The sequence below is a fragment of the Podarcis melisellensis genome, assembly GCF_964234715.1.
Source record: "Podarcis melisellensis genome assembly, chromosome: 8".
Classification (NCBI taxonomy): Eukaryota; Metazoa; Chordata; class Lepidosauria; order Squamata; family Lacertidae; genus Podarcis; species Podarcis melisellensis.
Window position 1 is genome coordinate 25,535,541 of NC_138540.1, and position 27,579 is coordinate 25,563,119.

At 43.1% G+C, this 27,579-nt stretch overlaps 2 protein-coding genes and 2 long non-coding RNA genes across 4 annotated transcripts in view; 3 read left to right on the top strand and 1 right to left on the bottom strand.

Moving 5' to 3' along the window:
- On the top strand, positions 1-11,877 carry LOC309376853 (arylacetamide deacetylase-like 4). The gene is made up of 4 exons (XM_081923755.1): positions 1-256; positions 1,376-1,592; positions 3,661-3,724; positions 10,895-11,877. Exons 1-4 carry the CDS (start codon positions 80-82, stop codon positions 11,667-11,669), a joined length of 1,233 nt encoding a protein of 410 aa, XP_081779881.1. The 5' UTR covers positions 1-79; the 3' UTR covers positions 11,670-11,877.
- LOC309377030 lies at positions 7,949-9,385 on the bottom strand. Its single transcript, XR_014171387.1, has 2 exons — positions 9,096-9,385; positions 7,949-8,433 (listed from the first exon to the last, which is right to left on the bottom strand). It is a non-coding gene; the product is annotated as an uncharacterized lncRNA (long non-coding RNA).
- Positions 11,878-16,418: 4,541 nt separating the features above from the next.
- LOC309377007 overlaps positions 16,419-27,579 on the top strand; it is a 56,818-nt gene continuing 45,657 nt past the window's right edge. The window contains exon 1 of the long non-coding RNA XR_014171357.1: positions 16,419-16,564. This is a non-coding gene — a long non-coding RNA (uncharacterized lncRNA). The remainder of the gene's footprint in view (positions 16,565-27,579) is intronic.
- Positions 21,853-27,528, top strand: LOC309376856 (arylacetamide deacetylase-like 4). The gene is made up of 4 exons (XM_081923759.1): positions 21,853-22,507; positions 23,348-23,564; positions 25,766-25,829; positions 26,478-27,528. Exons 1-4 carry the CDS (start codon positions 22,331-22,333, stop codon positions 27,250-27,252), a joined length of 1,233 nt encoding a protein of 410 aa, XP_081779885.1. The 5' UTR covers positions 21,853-22,330; the 3' UTR covers positions 27,253-27,528.

The window sequence follows — 27,579 nt, forward strand, 5'->3', positions numbered from 1 at the left end:
ATACCTCTGGTGGAGCCACACAGTAGAAATTCTTCCAGTGTAGACTCAATGTTTCCCTTGCACTCTTTGGAACAGTGAAATGGAGCTTCTTCTGGGCCTCCTGCTTGGGGTGATTGGAGTTATAGGGATTCTTTCCCTGTTGCTTCTCTCCTTTGCAATTTATTATGATCTTTCCAGGAGTAAAATCCCATCTGGATTTGACAATCCATTAAAGCTTCGGGTCATTCACTGCACTGTCATTATGGTGGTCATTGTGGTAAGTTGGGGACTTGTTGAGCCATTATGTGATGCAGCAGGTTATTCTTATGATCTTATGTGAAAGGTGATTAAGAAATGATGTTGATGATGCTGATGACAAGAAGAAGGAACATCTTTATTTTTTTCTTTATGATTTTCACTTATATACATTTCAATAGTTTTACAGTCATTTTAACATTTCAAAACTTGCCATTATGGTAAGTTGGGGGCTGGATGAGCAACAGGTGAAGCAAGAGGTTCTTATGTAATTAAGGTGATTAAGAAATGTAATTATTCTTATTCTTATTAGCAATCTTTAATACATCTTTAGGTGTCAGGCAAAAACATTTCTAAGTCCTTTTAAATGTGTTTGAGGGAGGGATGTTTTTGTTTTCTATATATTTTATATATACCACTTCTATATCTTTTAAAGGTGTTATTGGTTTGCTTTGCACTTCTTTTTATTATGTATTTTGTGTTTTTATCTAGTATTTTTATTCTGCAAACCACCCTTTGATCTTTGTATGAAGGCCGGTATACAAATTTATTTATTTAATAATAATAGTTTATGTATTTCAGTAATTCATATACATACTGCACAATAGAGCATGAAATGAGGAAAATCAATGAGTTTACTTGATGATGATGATGATGATGATGATGGATGAAGATATTATCAAATTTAACAAGGGCTTTATTTTTAACCTGTAGAGGGACACACATAGAGAGAAATATATTATTCACACTAATAATATGGTTTGTTTACCTCATGGTTTCTTCAGGAAAGCACATATGGTCTCATAGGCAAGCAAGCAGATTGTGGATTGTTTCTCCAAAGCTTCTCTTGACTCTGCACCTTGGCTGGTGTTTGGGTTGGGGTGGCCAAACAAACCATGATTTAGGAAAGCTTTTGGGTTTCGACATCAAGCCAAACCATTGGATCGCTTATTGTGACCCAGGGCTGCCTCTAATGATAGTCCCATTCTAAGCAGACCGATTGAAATTAATGGACATGGCTAACATGCATTCATTCATTTCCATGGGTCTACTTTAAATAGGACTTATTTGGATACCACCCCCTGTGAATAGGATGCAAATGCGGGCACTATTTTCATGAGACTGTTCCTTTGCCCAACAGGGGAAGTGTCTTGAACTGCTGGGTATCTGCAGACAGGTTGCCTTTATCCGCTTCCTCCAGATTTTCTGGAATCCAAGAGTGGATCCCAGCCTCTCTGCCAAAGATCTGCATTTTGACGGGATTCCTGTGAGGGTTTATCAGCCCAAAGCACCATCTGCTGGCCCAAGGAAAGGATTTATGTTCTTTCATGGAGGAGCTGGGATGATTGGAAGCATCGGTAAGAGATTAAGGCTGTCAGCCCGTGAACACTTATCTAGAGGCAAGCCCCATTGAACTCAAGTAAGCCCATGTAGAATCGTGGAATAGGAGAGTTAGGAGGGATCCCAAGGGGTCATGTAGACCAACACCCTGCAATGAAGGAATCACAGATGAAGAAGCCCTGCCACCTTCCAAGGGAGTCCGTTCCCTGTTGAAAAACTCGTACCATCAGAAAGGTGTTCCTAATGTTTAGCTGGAATTTCCTTTCTGGGTAGAAGTGCTTAAGATATCAATGTAAGAGAGGTTTACTGGGCTGAGATACAAGAATGTTGGTGGTAGTTCCTGAAGGGACAAGGGGCACACGTGTGCTTTGGATTATTTTTTATTATATGCATATATGCCGTGGGTGGCGCTGTCGGTTAAACCACAGTGCCTAGGGCTTGCCAATCAGAAGGTCTGTGGTTCGAATCCCCGCAACAGGGTGAGCTCCCATTGCTCGGTCCCTGCTCCTGCCAACCTAGCAGTTCAAAAGTACGTCAAAGTGCAAGTAGATAAATGGGTGAAGGTAAACGGTGTTTCTGTGTGCTGCTCTGTTTCGCCAGAAGCGGCTTAGTCATGCTGGCCACATGACCCAGAAGCTGTACACTGGCTCCCTCGGCCAATAAAGTGAGATGAGTGCCGCAACCCCAGAGTCAGTCACGACTGGACCTAATGGTCAGGGGTCCCTTTACCTTTACCTATGCTGACTTAGGTCAACAGGAAGAAACAAACAAATGGAGGCTCTTGTTATCATGGCTTCCCAGACCCCACATCTCTATTAAGGATTTTTCGTAAGGTCTTGAATTTAAGCCACACTTTAAGTTTTCACAGTCGGAATCTGGAAAGAAAGTGCGGCTTATATTTGGGCCAATACAGCATATAATAATTGCTGCTCCTGATCGCTCTGTTTACCAGCCCAGCCACCCTCCCTCCCCTGGCCACCCCTTCATTTACACCTGACCCAATCCCTCACCTCACCCCACCCCACAACCACCCCACCCACATGTGCTAAATAAGTCAACAAATCAACAAACTGCACTTGCACCAGCTTTCATTTGCAAGACCAAATGCTATTTCACAAGTTAGCAATTAATACTGATACTCTTGGCTACAGATCACAGTGACATTGCGTTGCAACAGTTTATAAAGTAGCAACCTAGTAATCCCATTGCACCAGAAGTGGTTTTAGTCATGCTGGTGACATGACCCGTAAAGCTGTCCGTGGACAAACACCATCTCCCTCAGCTTGGAGCGAGATGAGCGCCACACCCCATAGTCACATTTGACTGGACTTAACTGTCCAGGGTTCCTTTACTTTTTTTACCTATAACTTCAGGAGGAAGGAAGGCTAGAATCAAGTGGGGACTCAGGAGAGCTTGCCATTATTAGAGACATTGATATTGTGGTGGTGGTGGGAGACAACTGTGCCCCTCGCAGAGCTTGCTTCCTGAAATGCAAGAGCCATGATCCTGGACCATTGACCACGCTGACTGGAGAAATGTTTTTTGAGGTGGGTATTTGGGGGGGTTATGATAACAAGTCCCCTCCCCCCACCGTTTCTGAAAATGGAGCTAAGTTTGCATCTATACATATTGATGATAACATGTGAATTAAATGAAAGCTTGCAAACCATTGGCTGGGTAACCCCTAATCTCTTAAGGCTAGGATTTATCTGTGTGTAATTGGATTGCGTTTGCTTTTATAAGTGAACCTATTTAATTTGCTTTTTGCAAATCCATTTGTGAACCCAGAACCAGTCTCTGAAGCTTACAATGCAAAAGAGCTTCATATTTAGAATTTCCCTTCCAGCTTTCGAGTGTCCTACCAAGATATCTGCAGCAAAATCACCAAGGAGACGGATTCTTACAGTGCAGTACTTGAGCTCTGTGATGTGCACATGTGAATAAAAAGGTTTATTTTAGTAAAAATTGCATGTACAAATACATTATATATCGGAAGACTGCTGTTCAAAAATGTGCTTTTAAAGGCAAGACTGGAGGCAGCAGATAATTACCTCCCTATTTAAAATTTCCCTCTCATCTTGCTAGACTGCTACCAAGATGTCTGCAGCAAAATTGCCAAGGAGACTGATTCAGTGGTTGTGTCTGTTGGGTAAGTAAATGCAACCTTTCAAATGGAAAGTGTGTGTGTGTGTGTGTGCGCGCGCACACACACACGCTTTGCACCCAGCATGTTGCTTTATTTTGATGGCATCCCTTGCCATATTCTTTGCAGGAGAAAAAGGCTCCCTGTGAAAGCTGTCAACATTCCGATATTAATTTTTATTAGTTTTCAGTTACAATAATCCAATAATACCCTATTATAACAATGCCAAATTATAATGCAATTAGTAATACCAATCATTCAGATGCCAAATTATACAATTTAGGTACCCTCCTGTGCGCTAGAATTAATGACTTCCATTTGTATTGACACATTAAATTATTTATAAACTACAGGTGAAGCATTCAAACACTATACTTGTTCTTCCTGTGTGTTGCAATTGTTCTGTCTGTAATGTTTCTTTCTGTCCTTGCAAAATATTATGTCTATCTTTTGCCGGTTGTTGCTGTTCTCCATCATGCCTTGGGCAGAGCAAGTGTCCCATTGTTGTTTCAGAAGTTCTCCATTGCTCCATCCTGTGCTTCATTGTTTTGCAACTTTAGCAGCAGCTGCAAACATCACACTGTCCCAATAAATACCCTGTTTTCGCCATTTTTCTCTCATCCTTGGAAGGAGAGTAAGCTGTTGAACTTCAAATAACTCACTAATGAACCTTATCAACTCCTTGGCAAGCTCACAGATTCCTCTCATCCCTCCGTTCAGCCGAAGTTAAGCGATTACACTTCCAATTTAATTAAATTCCCAGTCCTTTTAGCATTATTCAGTTCAGTCTGAGGATAATAAAGAATAGGGAAGAGTCAGCTCTAAGTTTCCATCACAAACCTTTTGCAAAATAGAGCTTCCCTCCCTTTTTTCCTTTTTTGTTTTGTTTTACACACACAGTTCCATTTGATGCTATATTCCTTTTTTTAAATATAATTTTTATTAACAAACCGATCAAATCACATTAATTACAAATTACAAAACCAAATTTTTAAATTTTTGTTGGGGGTACCCATGCTTCGAGCTCAGAAAGGGATCCAAACATCTCTCTTGCTGCTGCTTTAATATTCACAGTTCTGTCCAAATAATATTCACAGTTCTGTCCAATCTTCTCTTTATTGTTTTCCTCATCTTCTTGTTGTTATCATATATTCCTTTCTTTGTGACCTCTGATAGTCTCCACAAGCAGGTTAAAAACAAACGATGTTATGACCTGTGTGGATTTTCCATTCCTCCAAGAGCCATATTCAAACAGACAGACACCATTTCAACACTTCCGTACAAAACATTCTTAAAGTCTGTCCGTTAATCCTCGCAGGCCTGCACTCTCTCCTCATTCTTCTTCGGGGGTTCTGCCTGGTCAAACTCACAGTCCGATATAATAACAAACCAAGGTCTCCTCCCTCTCGATCATAAATCCTGCAGCCAGGCCTGCTTCCTAATGAGTCTCTTTTTATAACTGCATCATTCCAAAGGCCTTTCATTCCTTTCCAGATATCCCACAAACCAAGTCTTTGAATAGTAATTCATTTCCACACAGATCTTAATCATCCCGCTTATAATCAGTAATTGCAACGATTCTTCTTGGGGGGAGGATTGTTAGGTAATCACATAAGGTAAAAAAAGAGAAAAGCTTCCCCCCCTCATTCCATCCCGTTCCGACATACCGATCCTTTGATGTGTCTTCTTCTTAATATATTGTTGAATCCAGCCCGTTGCTCCACTTCACAGAGGTCACTCCAATTAGCAGTCTTAACTCCCGTTCTTCACTGTGCATTTGCTTCTCTCTAATTGTTTATTTTGAGCTCCTGCATCCAGGCCGCGTGATCAGATACAGTGTCTGGGAGAGCCGTCCCACACGAGTGCTGCGCGCCTTGTGCCCTCATCCCCTAAGTTCGAACTCAGGGGTGATTTATGGCAACCGCAGGCAAGGCAGTGTTCCCCATTCCCTTGGGGTAACAAGGGAGGCTGCATACTCCCATATCAGCCTCTTAATTATCTCGTGTGAGCCGGAGAGATGGTATTGTCGGCCATCTTCCAAGGCGCCCCTAGCGGCCCCCCCATTTGATGCTATATTCCATAGCTGCTATCCAGTTTTCACCGTCTTCATCTGTACATCCCTAATTTGAACTGGCATTTCAAAGGAGAACTGCCAAATCATAAATGTATAGAATAAAACTTTAAAGAAGCCGTAGGCTCCCCTCCCTCCCTTTTATACCGAATGAAGTCTTCTTTCAAGTTCAAACCTTAATGAACTTGCAGCTGCTTCAATTCTGCAGTGTATGATATCATCTCTTCTAGCATGTGTCTGTACATTAAACTCTAATTAAACTCTAATTAACAGTCAAAATTAAACTCTAATTAACAGAAGAGCCTCTGCTTCGTAATGGCGGCATAGGAGGGTTATTGGCATGTGAAGTGCTTTTGCACTCAGCGCCTCCCTGCCTCCCACTTTCCATGCTGGAGTGAGAGCCAGGTACCGAGACAAACTGCAAGTGAAGCCCATCCCCCCTGTCCCGGGGGGGGGGTGTGATTTGCAAGAATAATTACTCTCAATCATCCTTGTTTGCTTCTTCACCAACGATCTCCCGCTGTTGTGGGAGCTGCCTCCATTGAGGCAGACCAGAAGAGGAAGCCAGAAGCAATCAACATTCTGTTCTGTGATTGCAAATCAGAGCTTCGTGCACCTAAGACATGAAAATGCTCACTTCTGTGGGGAGACTATGAGCTGGGCATAAGGCCTTGCACAGCACCGCTAACCAGGGCCTCCAGATCAGCCTCAACTTGGAGACCACCCAACCCAGATCCAGCCTACAATCAATTCAGAGATGGGGCTAATAATGTTCAGTTAGGGCTTTTATAGAGTTGCCATATTTCAAACAGGGAAAATCCGGACAGAAAAGTTGTTGAGCTATTTTTATGGGGAAATGGCAGAAACGGCACTGCTGACATGGACTGCCATATGTCCGGATTTCCCCTACATTGTTTCTGATTTGTGCCTGGACATTGCTGTATTATGGATGTGCCTGGGAAATTCTGGACTTATGGCAACTAAATCTCTCATTAAACTTAGAGTCAGGAAGGAATAGGTAAATGAGAGGTCATGCCTCTGCATCTAAACAGAAGCAGGAGGGAAAGTTGCAAGTGGCAAATGCTATTGCATCACCTGGATCCAATCCTGAAAGGTTCTGCTTCCCTGGCTCTTTTGCTAGCTGGAAAAGTCAGTTTTTTAAGGGCATGATCCAGCTGACCTGCGTTGTATCTGCTATAACTGATCCAGCAGGCTCTTCTTGGAATCCTATGTGCTCATGGATGTGTTTGGAAAAGATCCTGGAAGCTTAAAACTCTGCTTCTGTTTTATTCACCAGTTACCGCCTGCCTCCAGAGCATTGTTTTATCTGTGCTCTCTTGTGTTTTGGTTTTTTAAATTATTGTTAGTGGTATTTTATGACCTTTTACTGTGTCAATCAGCTTTTGGTGATCCATCAGCATTGGAAGGGCAGGATTCACACACTCTTCCTCCCCTACCCAGGCCACACCCTTCTTTTCTGGGATGCTAGCATCCCAAATTCATATATATGTAAAGGGTTAATTGCAAGAACTGTAGAATTCTCTGACATCATACACCCTGTAGCAGTTATGACAGTTATGGCAGTTGGTACGGCATTGACAGCTATTAACAGTCTTTTGCGTGAGAGCAGCTGAACTGTTGTTCTGCTGTCTGCCTCAGGGTTAGTTACTCTGTAACAGTTTAATCTATGTGACATACTTTTTAGGTGTGCATCATTTCGGGACACAGTAATTCAGTTAACCAGAGGTTAAACTAACCCCATTCCAGCTCCAGGAGAAGCTCTAAAATGAATGAGCAATTTAAGAAACATTCACCTGCATTGTATATTTTAGCTGCAACTGCAAGTGCACTAAGTACATACCCTCCAACATTTCTCTGATGAAAACAGGGACATCCCATTCCATAATGATGATTTTATTTTTTATACTCCACACATCTTACTGGGTTACCCCAGCCACTCTGGGCAGCTTCCAATATATACAAAATATAATAAAACCTTTCCTATACAGGACTGCCTTCAGATAGCTCAGGAGTTGGGTAACTCCAAAACCTCCAACATTTATCCAATGAAAGTATGGATGTCCTAAGGGAAAGCAGCACTTTACGAGATCAAATCAGAAACCAGGACAGCCGCTCTATTTTTTTTTTAAAAAAATTAAAATTAATTTTCCAAATTATTACAAATCAGACAAAATTCCTTAAATTTAATACAATTTCTTAAAATCAGGTTTCTCGCTCCTGTTGCAAACATGTGTTGATCATTCCTCCCCGTAGCTGCATCTTCTCTTGTTTAATATTCGGTTGTCATCCTTCACTAGACGTTAGTACATCCTTGCAGCTGACTGGTTTTTCCTCCTTACAAACAGTGCCTCTGTTACATCTTATAAATATATAATCCATTTCATGTGTGTAGTCCTTCTTTTACATTGTTGTTTCAGACCTGGTGAGCTGAGAGAATTAATTACTATCTTCCTTTGTTCTGTTCTTTGCCAGCTTATCTGGGTAGTACGAGGTCACATTCCATTCCTTTCACTGTTCACCAACTAGCATACTGGCTGCAGCCTAAATAACTTACAGAGTACATAAACAATCTTAATCTTAAACAATGTTAATCTGCCATTAACATTCCGCTCTGGAGTTCTTCCTTGGCAAACAATAATAATAATAAATTTTATTTATATTCTGCCCTCCCCAGCTGAAGCCGGGCTCAGTAAAATGATAAAACTTTCTAAAATCTTTTCATTATAAAATTAATTCCAATCAAATTAATGGCAACCATAGGGCTAGAAGTTCTGTGAGGATTGCCAAAGGAGAGAGTCAGGCTGTGCCCTTGCCAAAGGCCTGGTGGAACAGCTCTGTCTTGCAGGCCCTGCAGAAAGATGTCAAGTCCCGCAGGGCCCTAGTCTCTTGTGGCAGAGCGTTCCACCAGATCGGAGCTACAGCCGAAAAAGCCCTGGCTCTGGTTGAGGCCAGCCTAACCTCTCTGTGGCCTGGGACCTTCAAGATGTTTTTGCTTGAAGACCGTAAGTTCCTCTGTGGGACATACCAGGAGAGGTGGTCCTGTAGGTACGAGGGTCCTAGGCCGTATAGGACTTTGAAGGTTAAAACCAGCACCTTAAACCTGATCCTATACTCCACTGGGAGCCAGTGCAGCTGGTATAACACCGGGTGAATGTGATCTCGCAGCGAGGACCCCATAAGGAGTCTCGCCATGGCATTCTGCACCCGCTGGAGTTTCTGGGCCAGTCTCGAGGGCAGCCCCACATAGAGCGAGTTACAATAATCCAGTCTGGAGGTGACCATCACGTGGATCAACAGTTAAAGACAAAGTATTTTCTCAAGTTCAGTCTCTTGTCAGATCTATTCAGCAGCCATTCATTCTCCCTGCTCCACACTGTTCCCTCACACTCCTGGTCCAATCCAAATATAATTTTAAATAAAGTCCATTCAACCTTGGTTGAGGTGGGAGGGCATAAAAAAAAACCATGTTAAATTCCTGTTAAGCATAAATCAAAAGCCTCCCCCCTCTTTTCCAAGGTGAAAGACAGAATAACAGAGCCAAGGCTACGCACGTCTCTTTCATTTTACAGGGGAGGACGAGAAAAAGAAGACAATTTAGAAACCATATGAAAGCACAAAGCACCTTGTCCTCCCGCTTCCTTTCTTGGCTGTTGTGTGGGTTTTCAAGCTTCAGGAAAAAAACATTCAGATACCTTCAAAGAGCCAAGCTCCATTCTTTTGGCAACTGATTGATTGCAGCCCATTATCATATGTCGGTCCAGGAGTGCCTCTAATCAATATTCCAAATTGCCTCTAATCAATACTCCAAATTGAGGAGGAACCAACCATAAATCATGCAGGGACACACTCCCGGGTCGCACCCTTTCTGCCTTTCAAGTTGGCAGACATAGGCTAAAGTGGCACAGCAGGATGCAGTGAGCTCCCCAGACCACACTGGGGACATCGCCAGGTTTTTTGCCTCATAAATATGTGAGCGCAGTGGGGAGCAACCGCCATTAACTCGTGTCCCAGGTGGAAACTGGGAAAGCTTCTCTAAATCAGGGATGTCCCTGGAAAAGAGGAACATTTGGAGGGTCTGGAAGTAAAAGGTATATATTATTTAATTGTTAAAAGAGTATGTCTTGTGTAGTTTTTATAGAAGGAAAAAGAGAACTAATAAAAGGGTCAAAACACTCAGGGCTGCCTTCCACATACCCTGCAAATGGGAGTCTAGTTAGTGTCTAACTTCCACATCACGCACCCTGTCTTGTGCCCTCATCCTTCGATCTTACCTACCTGGAATGTGTCCCTGACCTGAGGTAATCCCTGTTGAAGAGGATTCTGCATGAGTTCAAAGGTTAACCATCTGCAGATAGGGTGTACACAGGGCTATTTTTCAGGGGGAACTCACAGGAACTCAGTTCCAGCACCACTCAGGTGGGTTCTGGCACCTCTCAGGTGGGCACCATTGCCATTCTAAGAGAATGAGGGAGGTGTTCATGATTCATGGAGATTTCTGACCATATTTCTGGACTTCTTTTTCTAGAAAAATAGCCCTGGGTGTACATCCTAGTTGGGTTGCACATCCCACATACAGTGGTACCTCGGGTTACATACGCTTCAGGTTACAGACTCCGCTAACCCAGAAATAGTACCTCGGGTTAAGAACTTTGCTTCAGGATGAGAACAGAAATTGTGCTCCAGTGGCACAGTAGCAGCAGGAGGCCCCATTAGCTAAACTGGTGCTTCAGGTTAAGAACAGTTTCAGGTTAAGAACGGACCTCCGAAGCGAATTAAGTACTTAACTTGAGGTACCACTGTATATAGCAATGCCTGAGCAAGAATTTGGAGGGCTATTCATGGATATTTGCAGGAGTGCTGCTGAAGACCAGTTTCTGGAAGCCACAGGCGGGAAGAGGGCCTTGTGCTTGGGCCCTGCTTGCAGGTGCCTCATAGAAAGCTGCTTGGACCTGGTGAGAACAGGATGCTGTAGTAGATGGCCATGATCCTGATCTAGCAGGCTCTTCTGGTGTCCTTATGTGATCATGAATGTGTTGGGGAAAGTTTCTGGAAGCTTACCTCTTTGCTTCTGTTTTATTCTGCAGCTACCGCCTGTCTCCTGAGCATCTTCCTCCCGCTCAGTACAAGGACTGCCTTGCTGCTACCATACACTTAATTCAAAATGCAGCTTCCCATGGGGTGGATCCTTCCAAGATCATTGTTGGTGGGGACAGTGCGGGGGGCAATTATGCTACTGTTGTTGCCCAGAAACTGGTGGATAGATCAGACCTTCCAAAACTACGGGCTCAAGTGCTGATCTATGGGACTTCCCAGGCTATGGACCTCAACACGCCTTCCTATCAGCAGAATGGCTCAATGCCCCCCATGTTCCGGGAAAATGTTGCTTACTTTGGAATGAAGTATATTGGAAAAGACACTTCTTTGGCAGGCCAGCTCCTGAAGGGCTCTCATGTGCCAGATTCAATGAGGCTGAAATATGGGAAGTGGGTGAGTCCAGACAACATTCCAGAGAGATTTAAGGCAAGAGGCTACAAACAAGTCCCACTTGCTCCTTATGAACCTGAAGTCTATAGGCAATTATCAGAGACATTAGAAGACGATTTTTCTTGCCTTTTTGCTGAGGACTCTGTCATCCAGAAGCTTCCTGAAACCCTAATTGTGAGCCTCGAGTACGATGTATTACGAGATGACGCACTGCTGTACAAGAAACGTATGGAGGACAATGGGGTGAAAGTCAGCTGGTTCCATGTTGAGAATGGGTTTCATGGGGTGCTAAACCTCTTTGACGCAGGTGTCTTCACAGTCCCCGCTGCAATTAAATTAATGGACAGGATTATCGACTTTGTCAAAAACCTATGAGAGGAAATCTCTTGAATTTGTGGGTCCTTCATAAGGAAGGGAGAATCTGCCAACTTTAGCTTCTGACCTTTTGTCACTTTTCCAGTCATAAATCAGCTCTCCACAATTCTGTAGTTATATGTGGTTCTTGGGGACAGCGGGGAATTGCTCATGAAAATTCACCAGCACTTTTGTGTGAAATTTTCCTAATAAACACTTTTACTTTGAATGGTGTTTTGACTAATATACACATGATTAGAACCCATTTGCTCTAATATAATACATTTCTATATTGTTTTCACTAATATATAATTTTTTTGGACATTTCCCCTTCCATTTTCATTTTACTACACACTGGTTGGCTGGAGATCTGCACTCCTAATGCTATTCTAGGCTGAATCAACAGAATTATAGGGTCCAGATCAAGAGAAGTAACAGTTTCACTCCATTTTATCTAAACCAGACCTGACCAGTAGGACTGTGTCCAGTTCTGGGTGCCACACATTAAGTAGTTCCAGTTACAGATAGGTAGCCGTGTTGGTCTGCCATAGTCAAAACAAAAAAAATTCCTTCCAGTAGCACCTTAAAGACCAACTAAGTTAGTTCTTGGTATGAGCTTTCGTGTGCATGCACACTTCTTCAGATACACTGAAACAGAAGTTTCCAGACCCTTCTATATAGTGAGAAGGTGGGGAGGGGTATTACTCAGAAGGGTACCCCAAACTTAAAACCATGGAGAGACCTGGTCTGAACAAAGACCTTGGATTCTTATCTCATTATACATGACAAAGCCATTTTTCACCTTCTCACCCCTTGCTTTTTCCTGTAAGACCTATTGCAGTCGTTAAGAGTCATCAACAGGCTCATCACAGCTATCTGCCAATCACCCATTCCCACCACCCTTCTGAATAATACCCCTCCACACCTTCTCACTATATAGAAGGGTCTGGAAACTTCTGTTTCAGTGTATCTGAAGAAGTGTGCATGCACACGAAAGCTCATACCAAGAACTAACTTAGTTGGTCTTTAAGGTGCTACTGGAAGGAATTTTTTTTTTTGTTTTGACACATTAAGTAGGATATTGATAAGCTGGAATCTGTGCAGAGGATGTAGGTCAGGCTGATCAAGGGTCTGGAAACCAAGCCTTATAAGGAATCATTGATGCAGTTGTATATGTTTAGCTTAGAGAAGAGAACAGTGAGGTGATATAGTAGCCATCTTCAAATATATAAAGGGCTGTCACATGGGAGATGGAGCAAGCTTGTTTTCTGCTACTTCAGAGGGTAGGACTTGAATCAAGGGATTCAAATGATAAGTAAGGAGATTCAGACTATACATTAGGAATAACTTGCTGAGGGTTAGAGCTGATCAGCATTGGAATGGATTAGCTCAGAAGGTAGTGGGTCTGCCTTCATTGGAAGTTTTTCATCAGAAGTTTAATGGCAACTTATCAGGGAACTGCCATCGGAGCCAGGAGTGGAGGGAAGGCTCTCCAGCGATGCCGGAGAAGGGCCCAGCAGGGAGAGAGGGAACTCATCCACTGAGGAAGGATATCAGCGTGACACCAGGAAGAAAGGGGAGCAGGGGAGGGCTTCGGAGGGATGTCTCCAGGACTCTTCCACAGAAACTAGCGGGGACAGCACAGGTCCCCCGCTGCCCACGCCCACCCTGCGCAGAAGACTTCCGCGCAGGAAGGCTAGGTGGAGACTTGGTGTCAAAGAACTTTTATGCTGGAAGAAGTTCAGGAAACGCCCACTGACGGATTCTGCCAGTGACTGACACAGCCGCGGAGTAATGGCTGTGCAGCCAGGGAAAGGTTTAACCAGCAACTTTGCCAAGAGTAGAGGCAACTTACGCACGAGCAATCCCAATTCCCATTACACAACCTGTTAGGGATTTTTAGGTGTGATTCCTGCATTGCTGATGGTTGACCTAGATGACGCAATGCGTCCCTTCCAGCACTACAGATGTATGATTCTATAAGCTTTTTATCAATTCATGGGCTGTATTCAATGGTAGTGCTGCTCAGAGGACTCTATGGCATCAAAAATGTAACAATGTTGGGGCCCAATTAACTTTTAAGGAAGAGAATTCGAAAGAACTGGCATGTGAGTGCTCCAAGCACATGCTCAAGTCCCACCATGTTTTACTGCAGGGATACATGGCACCATCAACAGATCTTCATCCAAAGTACTAAGTAACCAGGGTTGGATGGGAGAGGGAAGAATTGTCTTCTCATACCCTGTCCAGAACCAGAACCAGAACCAGAACCAGAACCATCCTATAAAGTACAGTGCATCTCCCTACTTTGTGGAATTTAGGGCTTGACCTAACCTAACCATGCGCACCTCCAAGGCGCAGCCAAACACATTGACTGTCTTTCTTAATTTAGATGCAACAGAGTGATAAAGATTGGTATCACCCACATGTAGATGATACTTCACACCATGTCTCCTGATAACAACTCCCACCAGCTTAATAGAGATGTTCATATAACACGGAGCAGAAATTCCAGTTCCTAAGCCACCAGGGAATGTCCTCCCATAAGTAGTTTCAAAAAATGGCTTTGGTGGTAGGAGTGGAACCATTGACACACAGTGACCCAACCCACACCTCCTTACTATGCTCCAAAAACATACCATGGTCAACAGCAGGATTTTTTTTTTAGCTGCAACTCACTAGAACTCAGGTCCAGCACCTCTCAGGTAGGCCCCATTTCCATTATAAGAGAACAAGGGAGATGTTCCTGGTGAATTCCAGCACCTCTTTTTCTAGAAAAACCACACTGGTGAACAGTATCAAAGGTGCTGTGAAATCAATCAGAACAAGGAGGATCACACTCCCTATATCTTTCTTACAACAAATGCCAGGGTCACCAAGGCAGTTCCAGTGCCATGGCTAGGCCTGAAGCCAGACTGGAATGAAGCCAATTAATCTGTTTCTTATGAGGATATGTGGAGCAGCATTGCTACAACCTTCTTTGCCCACAGAGGGGATATTCAGCACTGGTAGCGTTGCTGTTGTCATGTGTCCTCTTTTTCCAGGACACGTCCTCTTTTTCAGGGGTAAAATTTGATGCAAGTTGCCTTTATTTGCTTTTAATGGCCGCCACAGCATCCTCTGTTTTGCTCTTCAAAACATGGCAACCCTATGCATTCGACCATAACTATTTATCAAATAGTAAAAATCCTCAAATCTTGGTCTGTAGCAAATTGGCAGCCATGTGGCCCTTAAAATATTCCCGAGAAGGTTCACCACCCCTGATCTCCGAAGCCATTGCAAAGATGGAAAAAGGGATTGGAGGGAGGAGAAAGAAAGCAAACTCATGCACAATCGATTTGTAAGTGAAAAGAACTATGGGAAGAACTTTTTCCAAGATATTTCCTTGTGCAGAGGAATCATTTAGTGTCATTAAGAGTCAAGATGGCTTTGTTCTCCTGTACTATTTCAGACATGTGATACTTAAGGGACCCTGAGAATCTTCTAGCCCAACCCCCTGCAATGCAGGAGTATGCAGCTGTTCCATATGGGGATCAAACTTGCAACCTTAGCATTATCACCCCCAACTGAGCTATCCAGGATTACCGTATTTTTTGCTCTATAAGACTCACTTTTCCCCTCCTAATAAGTAAGGGGAAATGTGTGTGCGTCTTATGGAGCGACTGCAGGCTGAGCAGCTATCCCAGAAGCCAGAACAGCAAGAGGGATTGCTGCTTTCGCTGAGCAGTGATCCCTCTTGTTCTGGCTTCTGAGATTCAGAATATTTTTTTTCTTGTTTTCCTCCTCCAAAAACTAGATGCGTCTTATGGTCTGGTGCGTCTTATAGAGCGAAAAATACGGTATGTTCTTATGCCGCTCAGAACGTTTCCGAAACGACTCTAAGGACATGAGAGTTTTGATTCACCTTTCTAGGTCTTATGGGTGTAACCCAAGCTTTGAAGCAGCCTGCTGAGTAACTTAGAATAACATGTTAAGTTAAGAACATAAAAGCAGCCCTGCTGGTTCAGATAAAAGGTTTCTCCCAGGAGCAAGAAGAATTCAGCCACCCACTTCAGCAGCCCTGCTTGACTGGGTGGAGAAAGCTGTGTGGGTTGTGTGTGTATATTAAAACAGTACCCTTTTATTGCCAGAAAGACATTTGTTGCGCCAACCACTTTTGACCTTTGTCCTATCTCTGGAAGGGTTGCTCATGCAGCCCGTGAATTGAAAAAGTCTGCCCTCTCCTGGCTTATCAAGACCAATTCCCTGTTTCCTGCAGTAGTAAACCCGCAGGTCATAAGTGCAAAGCTTTCTCCCTCTACCACTCCTTTGATCCTAGGGACATTATATATTATTTGGTGATCACTTGTAACTGAGTAAGATTGTCTTCCATGAATATTGTCTTAGCAATGTGTCTGTAAGTGACTGTGGAGGCCAATTCTGGATCCGCACATCCTTCCACAGGGGGGACATAGGTTTTTGGGCGGGAGCTGATCACAACGAGGGTTTGCCAAATGTGCCTTCCTCTTAGCACATTTCTCTCTTTTGTCCTGAGTTCATGCTTCTTCAAAGTCCATGATGCCTTTGGTAGAGACTATTCTCCAATTGGAGCCCTTGCAGGCCAGTGATTCCCAGTTGTCAGTGTTTATACTATATATTTTTAGATTGGACTTGTGAGTGTCTTTAAAGCATTTCGTTTTCCATTCTTAAGTTGGGAGTACTGGGGTACCACAGGTTACATACACTTCAGGTTACAGACTCCGCTAACCCAGAAATAGTGCTTCAGGGTAAGAACTTTGCTTCAGGATAAGAACAGAAATTGTGCTCCGGCGGTGCGGTGGCAGCAGGAGGCCCCATTAGCAAAAGTGGTGCTTCAGGTTAAGAACAGTTTCAGGTTAAGAACAGACCTCCGGAATGAATTAAGTACTTAACCCAGGGTACCACTGTAGAGTGGTTGCTTTGGAAGACGATAATCAGGCATCCAAACAACTTGACCAGTCCAACAAAGTTGATGTTGAAGAATCATTGCTTCGACACGGGTGATCTTTGCATGTTCTAGATACTATCTATCATCTATCTATCTGTCTATCTAATCTCCACCATAACGAGTAGCCATTGATAACCCCACTCCCTACAAACTTGTCTAAAGCCCCTTTTAAGCCATCCAAACTGATGGTCATTACTACCAGTTTTACTACAAGCCCTTTGTTTTGTAAAGTGATTTGGGGGGGGGGGCGAGAAGCATCCACACAATGTCACTGGCACCAGAATGCTAGCTTCCATATTCTCCCTGTTTAATCTGAGATTGCCCTTTCCATAGACAATTTACTAAACTGGTGGTAGGGGGGAAATGGTTGCTGACATCCTGTTCAAAATATGTGAACGACCCGTTTGCAGTTCCCAGCATCTCCAGGTAGCCCAATTCCATATGTAAAAGAAATTCCAGTCAGGTTGCTAGAGCTCAGTGAGGAACATTTCTTCATTCTCCTTCCACCTTGCTTTTCTTTGCTGTGGCCACTAGAGGTCAGAAAGGAAACGTGGATTAAACTCCAACATAGCAGAGGTTTTCAACCTTTTTGAGTCCACAGCTCCCTTAACCAACTACATTCTTTCTGTGGCACCCCTGTGGGGCTCAGAAGCCAAGTTATTCCACTCCTTCCTTGCAAAGCTGGCAGCCTCTCACCCTTTTTGAAACACTTATGGAGTGTTCCCTCAGCCTCCTTTCCCCTCTCCTTGGGAGTCGTCCGGGCAGCAGCTGCTGCTGTCCCTGATCTCTGAGCTGCCCCCACCACTCCAAAGAGAGGTGCCTCCTAGAGTCACCATTCGCTTGGGGAGCTTGTAGCCAGGTCTGCTGCAATAAACAGATGGGCAAGCCTTTGGGAGGCAGAGACGCGAGAGGCCATCAGAGGAGGGAGGGAAGGAAAGAGGGACAGAGGCCAGTGTTGCCCATGGCACCCCTGATCATCAGTCAAGGCACCCCAGAGTGCCATGGTACACTGGTTGAAAACCACTCCTATAGAAGATTAACTCCTATCAATTCGAAACATGATCTGGCTTTGATATGTTTCTGATAAGCAACGTGGAAGATTTGCGGTTGCTGCCCCAAAACTCAGAAGAATGTTCCTCAAGGATAATATGGTGAACTGTAATTATCTGATCATCAATGAAATATAGAAACTCTTGTGTTTTGGTTGCATTTTAAGATACAGTGGTACCTTGGGTTTAGAACTTAATTCGTTCTGGAGGTCCGTTCTTAACCTGAAACTGTTCTTAATCTGAAGCACAACTTTAGCTAATGGGGCCTCCTGCTGCTGCCGCGCCGCCGGAGCACGATTTCTATTCTCATCCTGAAGCAAAGTTCTTAACCTGAAGCACTATTTCTGGGTTAGTGGAGTCTGTAACCTGAAGTGTACGTAACCTGAGGTACCACTGTATATGTGTATGTAAAAATTGGCTAATGCTTCTTTTAATGGTGTATCTATGTGAATTCTGCATGGTAATGATAAATATATATGTCTTTGTAGTGATGGTTAAAATGACCATGATGGTTGCAACAACAAAATAAATTGTATTGAGAAAGATGGAGTTGTAGCCCATACCCTCTGACATTGCTCAGATGAAAATCGAGACATTCACCGCTTGAGCATTTCTTCCTGCTCAAGTACAAAAGTTATTTTAAGCACAGAATTCTCTAAATTTAAGAACTGCACGTAGGGAAGCCAGAGGGGAAATAGAAAACCCCACATCAATTATAACTAACCGTAGATGTGTATGTATGTGTATGTGTGTGCGCGCGCGCATAAATTTAACAATAAATTCAACATTACAAAAATAAACATTATTATAAAATAAGCAAGCAAATAAGTACAACATAGGTGAAAAGTCTTCATTACAAACAGTAATGAAACAAAACAAATAATTGCTCTTCTGTGTTATTGCTTCTGCTTCCAAATGGAGTTCTTAAACAACAAAACTTCCTACAGAACCCTTAGAGAATATTTTTGCTACTATTGAAGGCCATAACGTGAGCACAACCAATCCCCATTTCAACTTAAGTTTTCTGAGAGGTTTGCGTTTTTCTTGCCATCAAGCCTCTGTATGAAGTGGATTTTGCTTTGTGGGTCAGTCTGTGCATTTGGAACTGTGCAAAAATGAATTCTGGCTACCTTTCTTTATTTCAGGAGTCTTAAATTAGTGAAGAAACTAATTTTTGTTGGTCCTGTTAAACAATTGAAAGTATAAAATGTTTCCTGACATCCAGCAAAATATATACCAGTAGATCTTGATTTGCCTTCCAATTACCCTTGCATTATAGGGCACAGTTGGCAGGTCCCTTAGGAACATTTTGAGCTGCAAGAGCAGTTTTACATACCCTGCTACCATCCCAATTTCCCCGGGACATTCCGGGAATTACAGAAGCCATCCCAGCTTTTGATTAGATCCTTGAATATCAATTCCCCCCACCTCCAGCACTGCCACCACTGAGCTTGGGGAGGAAGATGAGTTTGCAGCCAGTGCTGATGCTTGCAGTGGAGTCATGCTTTCGTGCGAATTGGCTGACTCCCGAGAGAGTGCAACACCAAAAGATGCACATCCTGATTTCCTTTGATGGAATGTTGCAGGGTGTCAGGCATGAGGAATTCTCTACCTCCCTCGCTGGCAGCAAGAAGCAGGGAGGAAACAAGAAAGTTGTTAGTTATTACATTCAGCCATCACTGGGAAAGATGAAGAAATCGCCATCCCTCAATTATGGCGTTGCTCGCTCTGAGTTCCTCCCCCTTCCAGGGGCCAAGGAAGGGGAGTGTGATGAGGGCGGGCCGCCCCGGGTATCACCACTGAGGAGGTGACAAAATGCTGGGCAGCACTCACTGCGGGGCCTGCAGCACACCTGAGTCATGCGTCTCTCCTGGGAGTGGTTCACCATGGTTTCCACAAGTTTACATGGGATACAATAATCCACTAAACACTGATTGGAAAAATGTGGTATCACCCATATTTAATCCACTGATATGACTGCATTCTGTCAATCATATAGAATCGTGGCAATGATTCCCCACCCACACCCCAATATCCCTGCTGGTGTCCATCTTCCTTCTTCAGTGCCTATGTGTCATTCATTATTTGCCATTAGATAGAATTTTAAAGTAGATATCAAAGCCTCCCATCAAATCTATTTTTCTTCTTATGCACCATTGCTACATAAGAAAACGGCACCTGCAAGTCTCTACCAATGGTCTCAGCGTAGCATCTGCACAATGAAAGCACACATTGGTCTTGCATTCACTTACATGCAATTTCAAGTTGTAACAATCCCAAGCCAGAAGGAGCTACTTTTCATTTTGGAGAGTTGGCAGCAATTTACCAACCTAGCCACCCTTCCACTCCCGGCCACCCCCTCGTTTATACCTGACTAAATCCCACACTCACCCACCACACCCACATGTGCTAATTTATCTCCATACATTCAATGCAAGAAAATAAGAGCACTCTATCTCATATATTATCTCAAACATCATTGGTTCAAATGACTGGTGATTTGGATAGATTTTGTTGGCAGGAAACGTTTATACAAGGGATAACTGGAGCAGATATCCCCCCAAACCCAGTTAAATCTATTTCCTTATGCAACAATGGCAGAATGAAAATCAGATGCACAGAAATGGTGATATGAGGTAGTACCTACCAAAAAATAAAAGGACAGCTAAAATTGATAGACTATGTTGAATTGGCAAGTTTGATGTGCAAAATCAGAGATCAGAAAGACTGATTTTAAAGAAGATTGGGAAATGTGGGCAGAATACTTAAAAACACAGTGTAAATTTTAATTATTATTTTTTTGCTGAGCACTTTGGGTCAAAAGAAATTTTTTGTTAGATCATTTATTAGTTTTCCAGTAAAAGACATCCAATTAACATATCAAATCTTAATCCAATATAAATAAAAAACTAAAATAAAACAAGAGGTTGAATTATCTTCTGAATTGTAATTTTTAATTTTACAGCTTCCTATAGACTGAATCTTGAGCATGTCCAAATCTCAGACCTGCCTCTTGTTGATATTTCCATATTTCCACATCTTGATTTTAACTCTCTGAACTTCTTTGTCTCTGGCTCTGCAATCCTCAATCATGTCAGAAATCATTTAAGCTTTCATCCCTCGAATGCAGATTTGTTTGTGTAATGTACCTTTTCAACTGTTTTTTTACTAGCGTCGTTTCATCTGGCTCCATTCCAACTCTCTGAACTTTAATGTCTTGGCAACTCCCAAATCGTTAATCCTTCTCGTCCAGGCTGTTGTCAAAACCTTCCTTTTAAGATTTAGAAATACAGTACCTTCCACCTTATTGAATTATTCTTCATATTTATTAAGCAGACTGTTTGCTGTATTGCAATATATCAGTCATTTGGCGATTGATCAGCCTTCCTGGAAACCACCCAATCCCCCCTCCGGGCCCTAGAGGGGGGCTGCTAGACAGCCATTTAGCCTTTTCTCTTGCTCATAATGAAGAAAATCTTTTGCAAACAGCTGCACTGTGTATTGTCCAAAATATTGTCTCAAACCGTTGTAGTCAACCAACAATTAATTCCTGTTTCCCTTAAACAGCGGAGGATTTCAAATTTTCCGGAACTGAGTAGTAAGGGAGCGCCATTTTATTCCTTTGTTCTCCTATTTTTAACAAGCATTCCAAGTCTTTTTTAAAAAAAGACTTGGAATTACAATCCCAGTTGTAAATAAAAGTCCATCCGTACTCATTTTTTTTAAAAAAGCGATTTAAGTTCTTAATGAGGCTTGGCATGAGAAACCAATTGTTGATATTAAGGAGGGAGAAGAAAAAACCCCCACCAAACACCTCTGCAATCCACACACCATGACGAGAATCTCTTTGAAGTCCGAGCTCATACACCAGAGACTGCATCATTCTGCATGGGGGGGGGGTCCAGCTTCTTCGATCCAGACTATTTCTGTTTGTTCTTCAAATCTATTTATTTTCCCAAACAGATGTTCCTAGATATGGGAGTGACATTGGAGAGCGCTAGCCATGACCATGCTCTTTTTGATATACTTCATGTCAACATGAAGTTGCATTTATGTATACAGATATACAGATATTTAAATATTTAAATACAGATATTTCAGTATACAGATATACTTCATTTCAACATGAAGATATACTTCATGTCAACATGAAGATATACTTCATGTCAACATGAAGTTGCATTTATGTATGAGGAGCAGAGCCCATGATGTGAATATCCAGGGTCTTAGGTAGGAATGGGACTCGTGTCGGAAGCCTTGGAAATCTTGGGCCAGGAAGTGCACACAAGTCCTCTTCCACCTTGGACTAGAACTCCCACCATTCCTGACTATTGAGTTAAGCTGGGTAGGGATATTTTGAGCTTCAGTCAACAAACACCCACGGTATGTAAAACTGAAGAGCTTTACATGGAGCTGGATGGTTCGGTGACTGGACTTGAAATTCCTGAATAGTGTACCACTAATTGTGCCAACCTAACCCATGAAATTGCTGTTGGTATTCTATTGGATATCACATCTACATGGAAGTGTGCGTTGTAATTGGTAATTGATGTGTTCATCAACCAACCTACAACCAGCTGTGTATAAATACCACTGGTGGAGTTAAACAGCAGCAAATGCTGACAGTTTAGGCTCAGTGTTTGCGTCTCACTCTTTGGAATTGAGAAATGGAGCTTCTTCAGAGCCTGCTGCTGGGGTTGATTGGAGTTATAGGGATTCCTTCCCTGACTCTTCTCTCCTGGGCGATTTACTATGATCTTTCCAAGAGTGAAATTCCACCTGGATTTGACAGTCCATTAAAGCTTCGAGGTCTTCACTGTCTTGCCATAATGGCATTCACTGCGGTAAGTTGGGGACTGGTTGCGCCATTAGTTGAGCCAGCAGGTCCTTCTTATGTTCTTATGGGAAAGGTGATTAAGAAATGTATTATTATTATTATTATTATTATTATTATTATTATTATTATTATTATATTTAATAATACTAATTAAATTAAAGATTTAATAATAATAATTAAATCTAATTATTATTATTATTAGATTTAATATTAGATTTAATAATGGCACCATGCGAAAACATTTCTATATCTTTTAAAGGTGTTATTGTTTGCTTTGTTCTTGCTTTCATTGTGTATTTTGGGTTTTTATCTTATTTTTTTTGCTATGAACCAACCTGAGATCATTTCATAAAGGGCAGTATATTTAATTAATAATAATAACAGTTTATATATTTAGGTTATTCAAATACTGCTTAATCCAACATGCATAATGAATTCACTTGATGATGATGCGATGAAGATATTATCATATTCAACAAGGGCTTCCTTTCAGCCTATAGAAGGACACACATAGAGAGAAATAAATTATTCACACAAAGCCATGTTTTCTTTACATCATGGTTTCTTCAGGAAAGCACATATTGCCTCATAGGCAAGCAAGGAGATTGTGGATTGTTTCTCCAAAGCTTAGCTTGTTTCCCAGCTTCTTTTGCCTCTGTACCTTGGCGGGTGTTTGGGTTGGGGTGACCAATTCTAAGCTGACCAATTTAAATTAATCGACTTGGCTAACATGGGCTCATTCATTTCCATGGGTCTACTTTAAATAGGACTTATTTGGATACCACCCCTTGTGAATAGGATGCAAATGTGGGCACTGTTTTCATGAGACTATTCCTTTGCCCAACAGGGGAAGTGTTTTGAGCTGCTGGGTGTCTGCAGACAAGTCACTGTTATCCGCTTCCTCATGAATTTCTGGAATCCAAGAGCGGATCCCAGCCTCTCTTCCAAAGATCTGCTTTTCGACGGGGTGCCTGTGAGGGTTTATCAGCCCAAAACACCATCTGCTGGCCCAAGGAAAGGATTTGTGTTCTTTCATGGAGGTGCTGGGATGATTGGAAGCATCGGTAAGAGATTAAAGCTGTGAGCCTATGAACACTTATCTAGTGGCAATTCCCATTGAACTCAATAAGCCCATGTAGAATCCTAGAAATGGTGTGAAACCTCTATTGTCAAACCTCCCTGTCGAACAACTCTTACCATCAGAAAGGTGTTTCTAAAGCTTAGTTGGAATCTGCTTTCTGGGTAGAAGTGCTTCAGATATTATTGGAAGAGAGGTTTACAGGGCTGAAATACAAGAGTGTTGGTGGTAGTTCCTGAAGAGACAAGGGGCACATGTGTGCTTTGGATTTTCATATGTTAATTTATACACATGGACCCTCTTGTTCTCATGGCTTCCCAGATCCCACCTCTCTAGTGGTCAATGGTCAGGGAACCGGGGAGCTGCACTCCAGCAAGCAGCCCCTGGGGGAGGGACAGATGCCCCCCACTGCTGATACTGGGGGGATGGGGGGCACCTTTGCCCCTCCAAGATCTTGCTTCCATGAATGCAACTCCCATGTTCCCTCGCTTCAACGGCTAGACAGATTTCTTCTAAGGTGGAGATTTGGGAGGTTCTTATAACAAGTTTGTTTTTCCTGTCTCTGAAAAGTGAAATATGTTTGCATATATGAATACAAACGATAACATGTTAAGTAAATGAAAGCTTGCAACTCATGGATCTGTGTGTAATGATCTCAGGCAGGCAAACAGCTCTGATAAGAATTAATGAGCCTCTGGAAGATTTATGTACGTTTATTTACAGTTTCTCCTGCCAACCTAGCAGTTTGAAAGCACGTCAAAGTACATAAATAGGTACCCCTCAGGCGGGAAGGTAAACGGTGTTTCCGTGCACTGCTCTGGTTTGCCAGAAGCAGCTTAGTCATGCTGGCCACATGACCCGGAAGCTGTCTGCAGACAAACGCCGGCTCCCTCGGCCAATAAAGCAAGATGAGCACCGCATCCCAAGAGTCGGCCACGACTGGACCTAATGGTCAGGGGTCCCTTTACCTTCACCTTTTTATTTACAGTTCAAAATCACAGAGCATGCCAAACGCCTGTCATTCTCCAATAAATGTGCTCACTCTGAGTTTCTGTTTCTCAGACAGCACAAGGGAGACAAGATCCGGTCTTTCCCCTTTCCCCCTTGTTTAGCATTTTCACCTTCTCCTCCATCCTGCTGCAAGGAGAATTTGGGCATCCTCCCCCCTCGCTGTCCAGCGAAGATTCCTCTGAGAGCTCTACTCTAGTATCCTCTTCCAGGACATCTCCCCTCGCAACATTCTGAAGCCACAAACTCCCTGCCTTTGTTGCTCTGCTGGCTTCATAAGACTGAGAAGGAAGGGGGCTAAGTAAACCCACCCTTGCCTTGCCTGGGACTGCGATCTCTCATTCTCAGAGTCAGCCTCATTCTCAGAATCAGACCACTCCCAAGCGTCTCACCCTGATGGATCCCCGACACCCTGCCCCATACCTCTTAAGATAAAGATTTGTTTGTGTCTGGGGGAGGGGGGTGGGAGGTTGTAATTTTGTTCAATTTGTTTTTATATGCGAACCTATTTAATTTGCAGTTTGGGAAGCAATTTGTGAACCCAAAGTTCTGGGAACCCAACTCTGACGCTCACAACACAGCACTCAAGAAATGGGATATGCACGATGCATAAAAAGGCTTATGTCAGTGAATATCGCATGTAGCAATATTGTATGAAAGGGAAGATTACTTTGCAAAAATGGCAAGATTGGAGGCAGCAGTGCTTCTGCTTAGCAGTTGCTAGAAACCATGGGCGGGTAGAGAACTGAAGGTAAGTGTGACATCCCTGCCTGTGACTCCTGGGAGTTGCAGTCTCACAGCATGGAGAGCAGGGGTAAGCAAACTAAGGCCTGTGGGCCGGATGTGGCCCAATCACCTTCTCAATCAGGCCCATTGACGGTCTGGGAATCAGCATGTTTTTACATGAGTAGAATGTGTCCCTTTATTTAAAATGCATCTCTAGGTTATTTGTAGGGCATAGGAATTCGTTTATTCCATTCGTTCAGGTTGCTGACCCCTGATGTAGAGCAATGGAAGCCAAAGGTGTCATCCTTCAGGTTCTGCTGTGACTTATGTCCATGCATTTCAGTGGGTCTTCTGTGAATGCATCACCCCTGGGTTGTGAAACAGCTTCCTTTCGTTAGGTATATCTTCCACATAATTGCTTCCCAATTTTGAATTTCCCTCCCAACTTGCTAGCATTCTACGAAGATGTCTGCAGCAAGATTGCCAAGGAGACTGATTCAGTGGTTGTGTCTGTTGGGTATGTAAAGACAACCCCATGGCCTTTCATAGGGAAAGCGTGTAGGGGCCCAGCATGCTGCTGTATTTCAGGCTGGCATCCCTGGCCATATTCCCTGCAGGAAAAAGAGGTTCCCCACGAAAGCTGTCAACATTCTGCTCTATGATTGAAAATCAGAGCTTCATGTGCTTAAGACATGAACACGCTCACTTCCGTGGGGGGACTATGAACTGGGCATAAGGCCTTGCACAGCACCGCTAACCAGGGCCTCCAGATCAGCCTCAACTTGGAGACCACCCAACCCAGATCCAGCCTGGAATCAATCCAGGAGTGGGGCTAATATTCAGGTAGGGCTTTTAAATGTATAATCAGGAAGAGACTGGGAAACGCCCCCTGCATCTAAACAGGAGGAGGAGGGAAAGTTGCAAGTGGCAAATGGTCTTCCACCAGCTGGATCCAATCCTGCAGGGTTCTGCTTCCCCAGTTTTCCCTACATTCTTTTGCTAGCTGGTAAAGTCGTTTTTTTAAGGGCATAAGCCAGCTGACTTTCACCTGCATTGTATCTGCTATAACTGATCCAGCAGGCTCTTCTTGTAATTCTATGTGATCATGAATGTGTTTGGAAAAGATTCTGGAAGCTTACCTCTTTCCTTCTCTTTTATTCTGCAGCTACCGCCTGTCTCCTGAGCATCTTCCTCCCGCTCAGTACAAGGACTGCCTTGCTGCTACCATACACTTAATTCAAAATGCAGCTTCCCATGGGGTGGATCCTTCCAAGATCATTGTTGGTGGGGACAGTGCAGGGGGCAATTATGCTTGTGTTGTTGCCCAGAAATTGGTGGAGAGATCAGACCTTCCAAAGCTAGGGGCTCAAGTGCTCATCTATCCTTATACACAGACTATGGATTACAACCTGCCTTCCTATCAGCAGAACAGTTTAATGCCCATCCTGTTCCGGGAAAACGTTGTTTACTTTGGATTGAAGTATATTGGAAAGGACCCTTCTTTGATAGGCCAGCTCCTGAAGGGCTCTCATGTGCCAGATTCAGTGAGGCTGAAATATGGAAAGTGGGTGAGTCCAGACAACCTTCCAGAGAGATTTAAGGGGAGAGGCTACAAACAAGTCCCACTTGCTCCTTATGAACCTGACATCTATAGGCAATTGGCAGAGACATTAGAAGCCGATTTTTCTTGCCTTTTTGCTGAGGACTCTGTCATCCAGAAGCTTCCTGAAACCCTAATTGTGAGCTGCGAGTACGACGTAGTACGAGACGATGTACTGCTATACAAGAAACGTCTGGTGGACCATGGGGTGAAAGTCAGCTGGTTCCATGTTGAGAACGGGTTTCATGGGATGATAAACTTCTTCAAAGGATTCATCTTTGCATTCCCTGCTGCAGTTGAAATAATGGACAGCATCGTAAACTTTGTTAAAAACTTATGAGAGGAAATCTCTTGAATTTGTGAGTCATTCATAAAGAGGGGAGAATCTGCCAACGTCAGCTTCTGATAGTTTCTGATTTTTCCAATCTTCTGTTCAGTTCTCTACGATTCTGTAGAAATATGTGGTTCTTGGGGGCAGCGGGGAATTCCTCATGAAAATACAACAGCACTTTAGTGTGAAATTTCACCAAGAAACATGTTTACTTCATATGGATTACAAACAATTTGCTCTAATATATGTCATTTCTATATTATTTTCACTAATATATGCATTTTATGGAGATTTCCTCTTCCATTTTCCCTTCAGTACACATTATTTGGCTGGAGA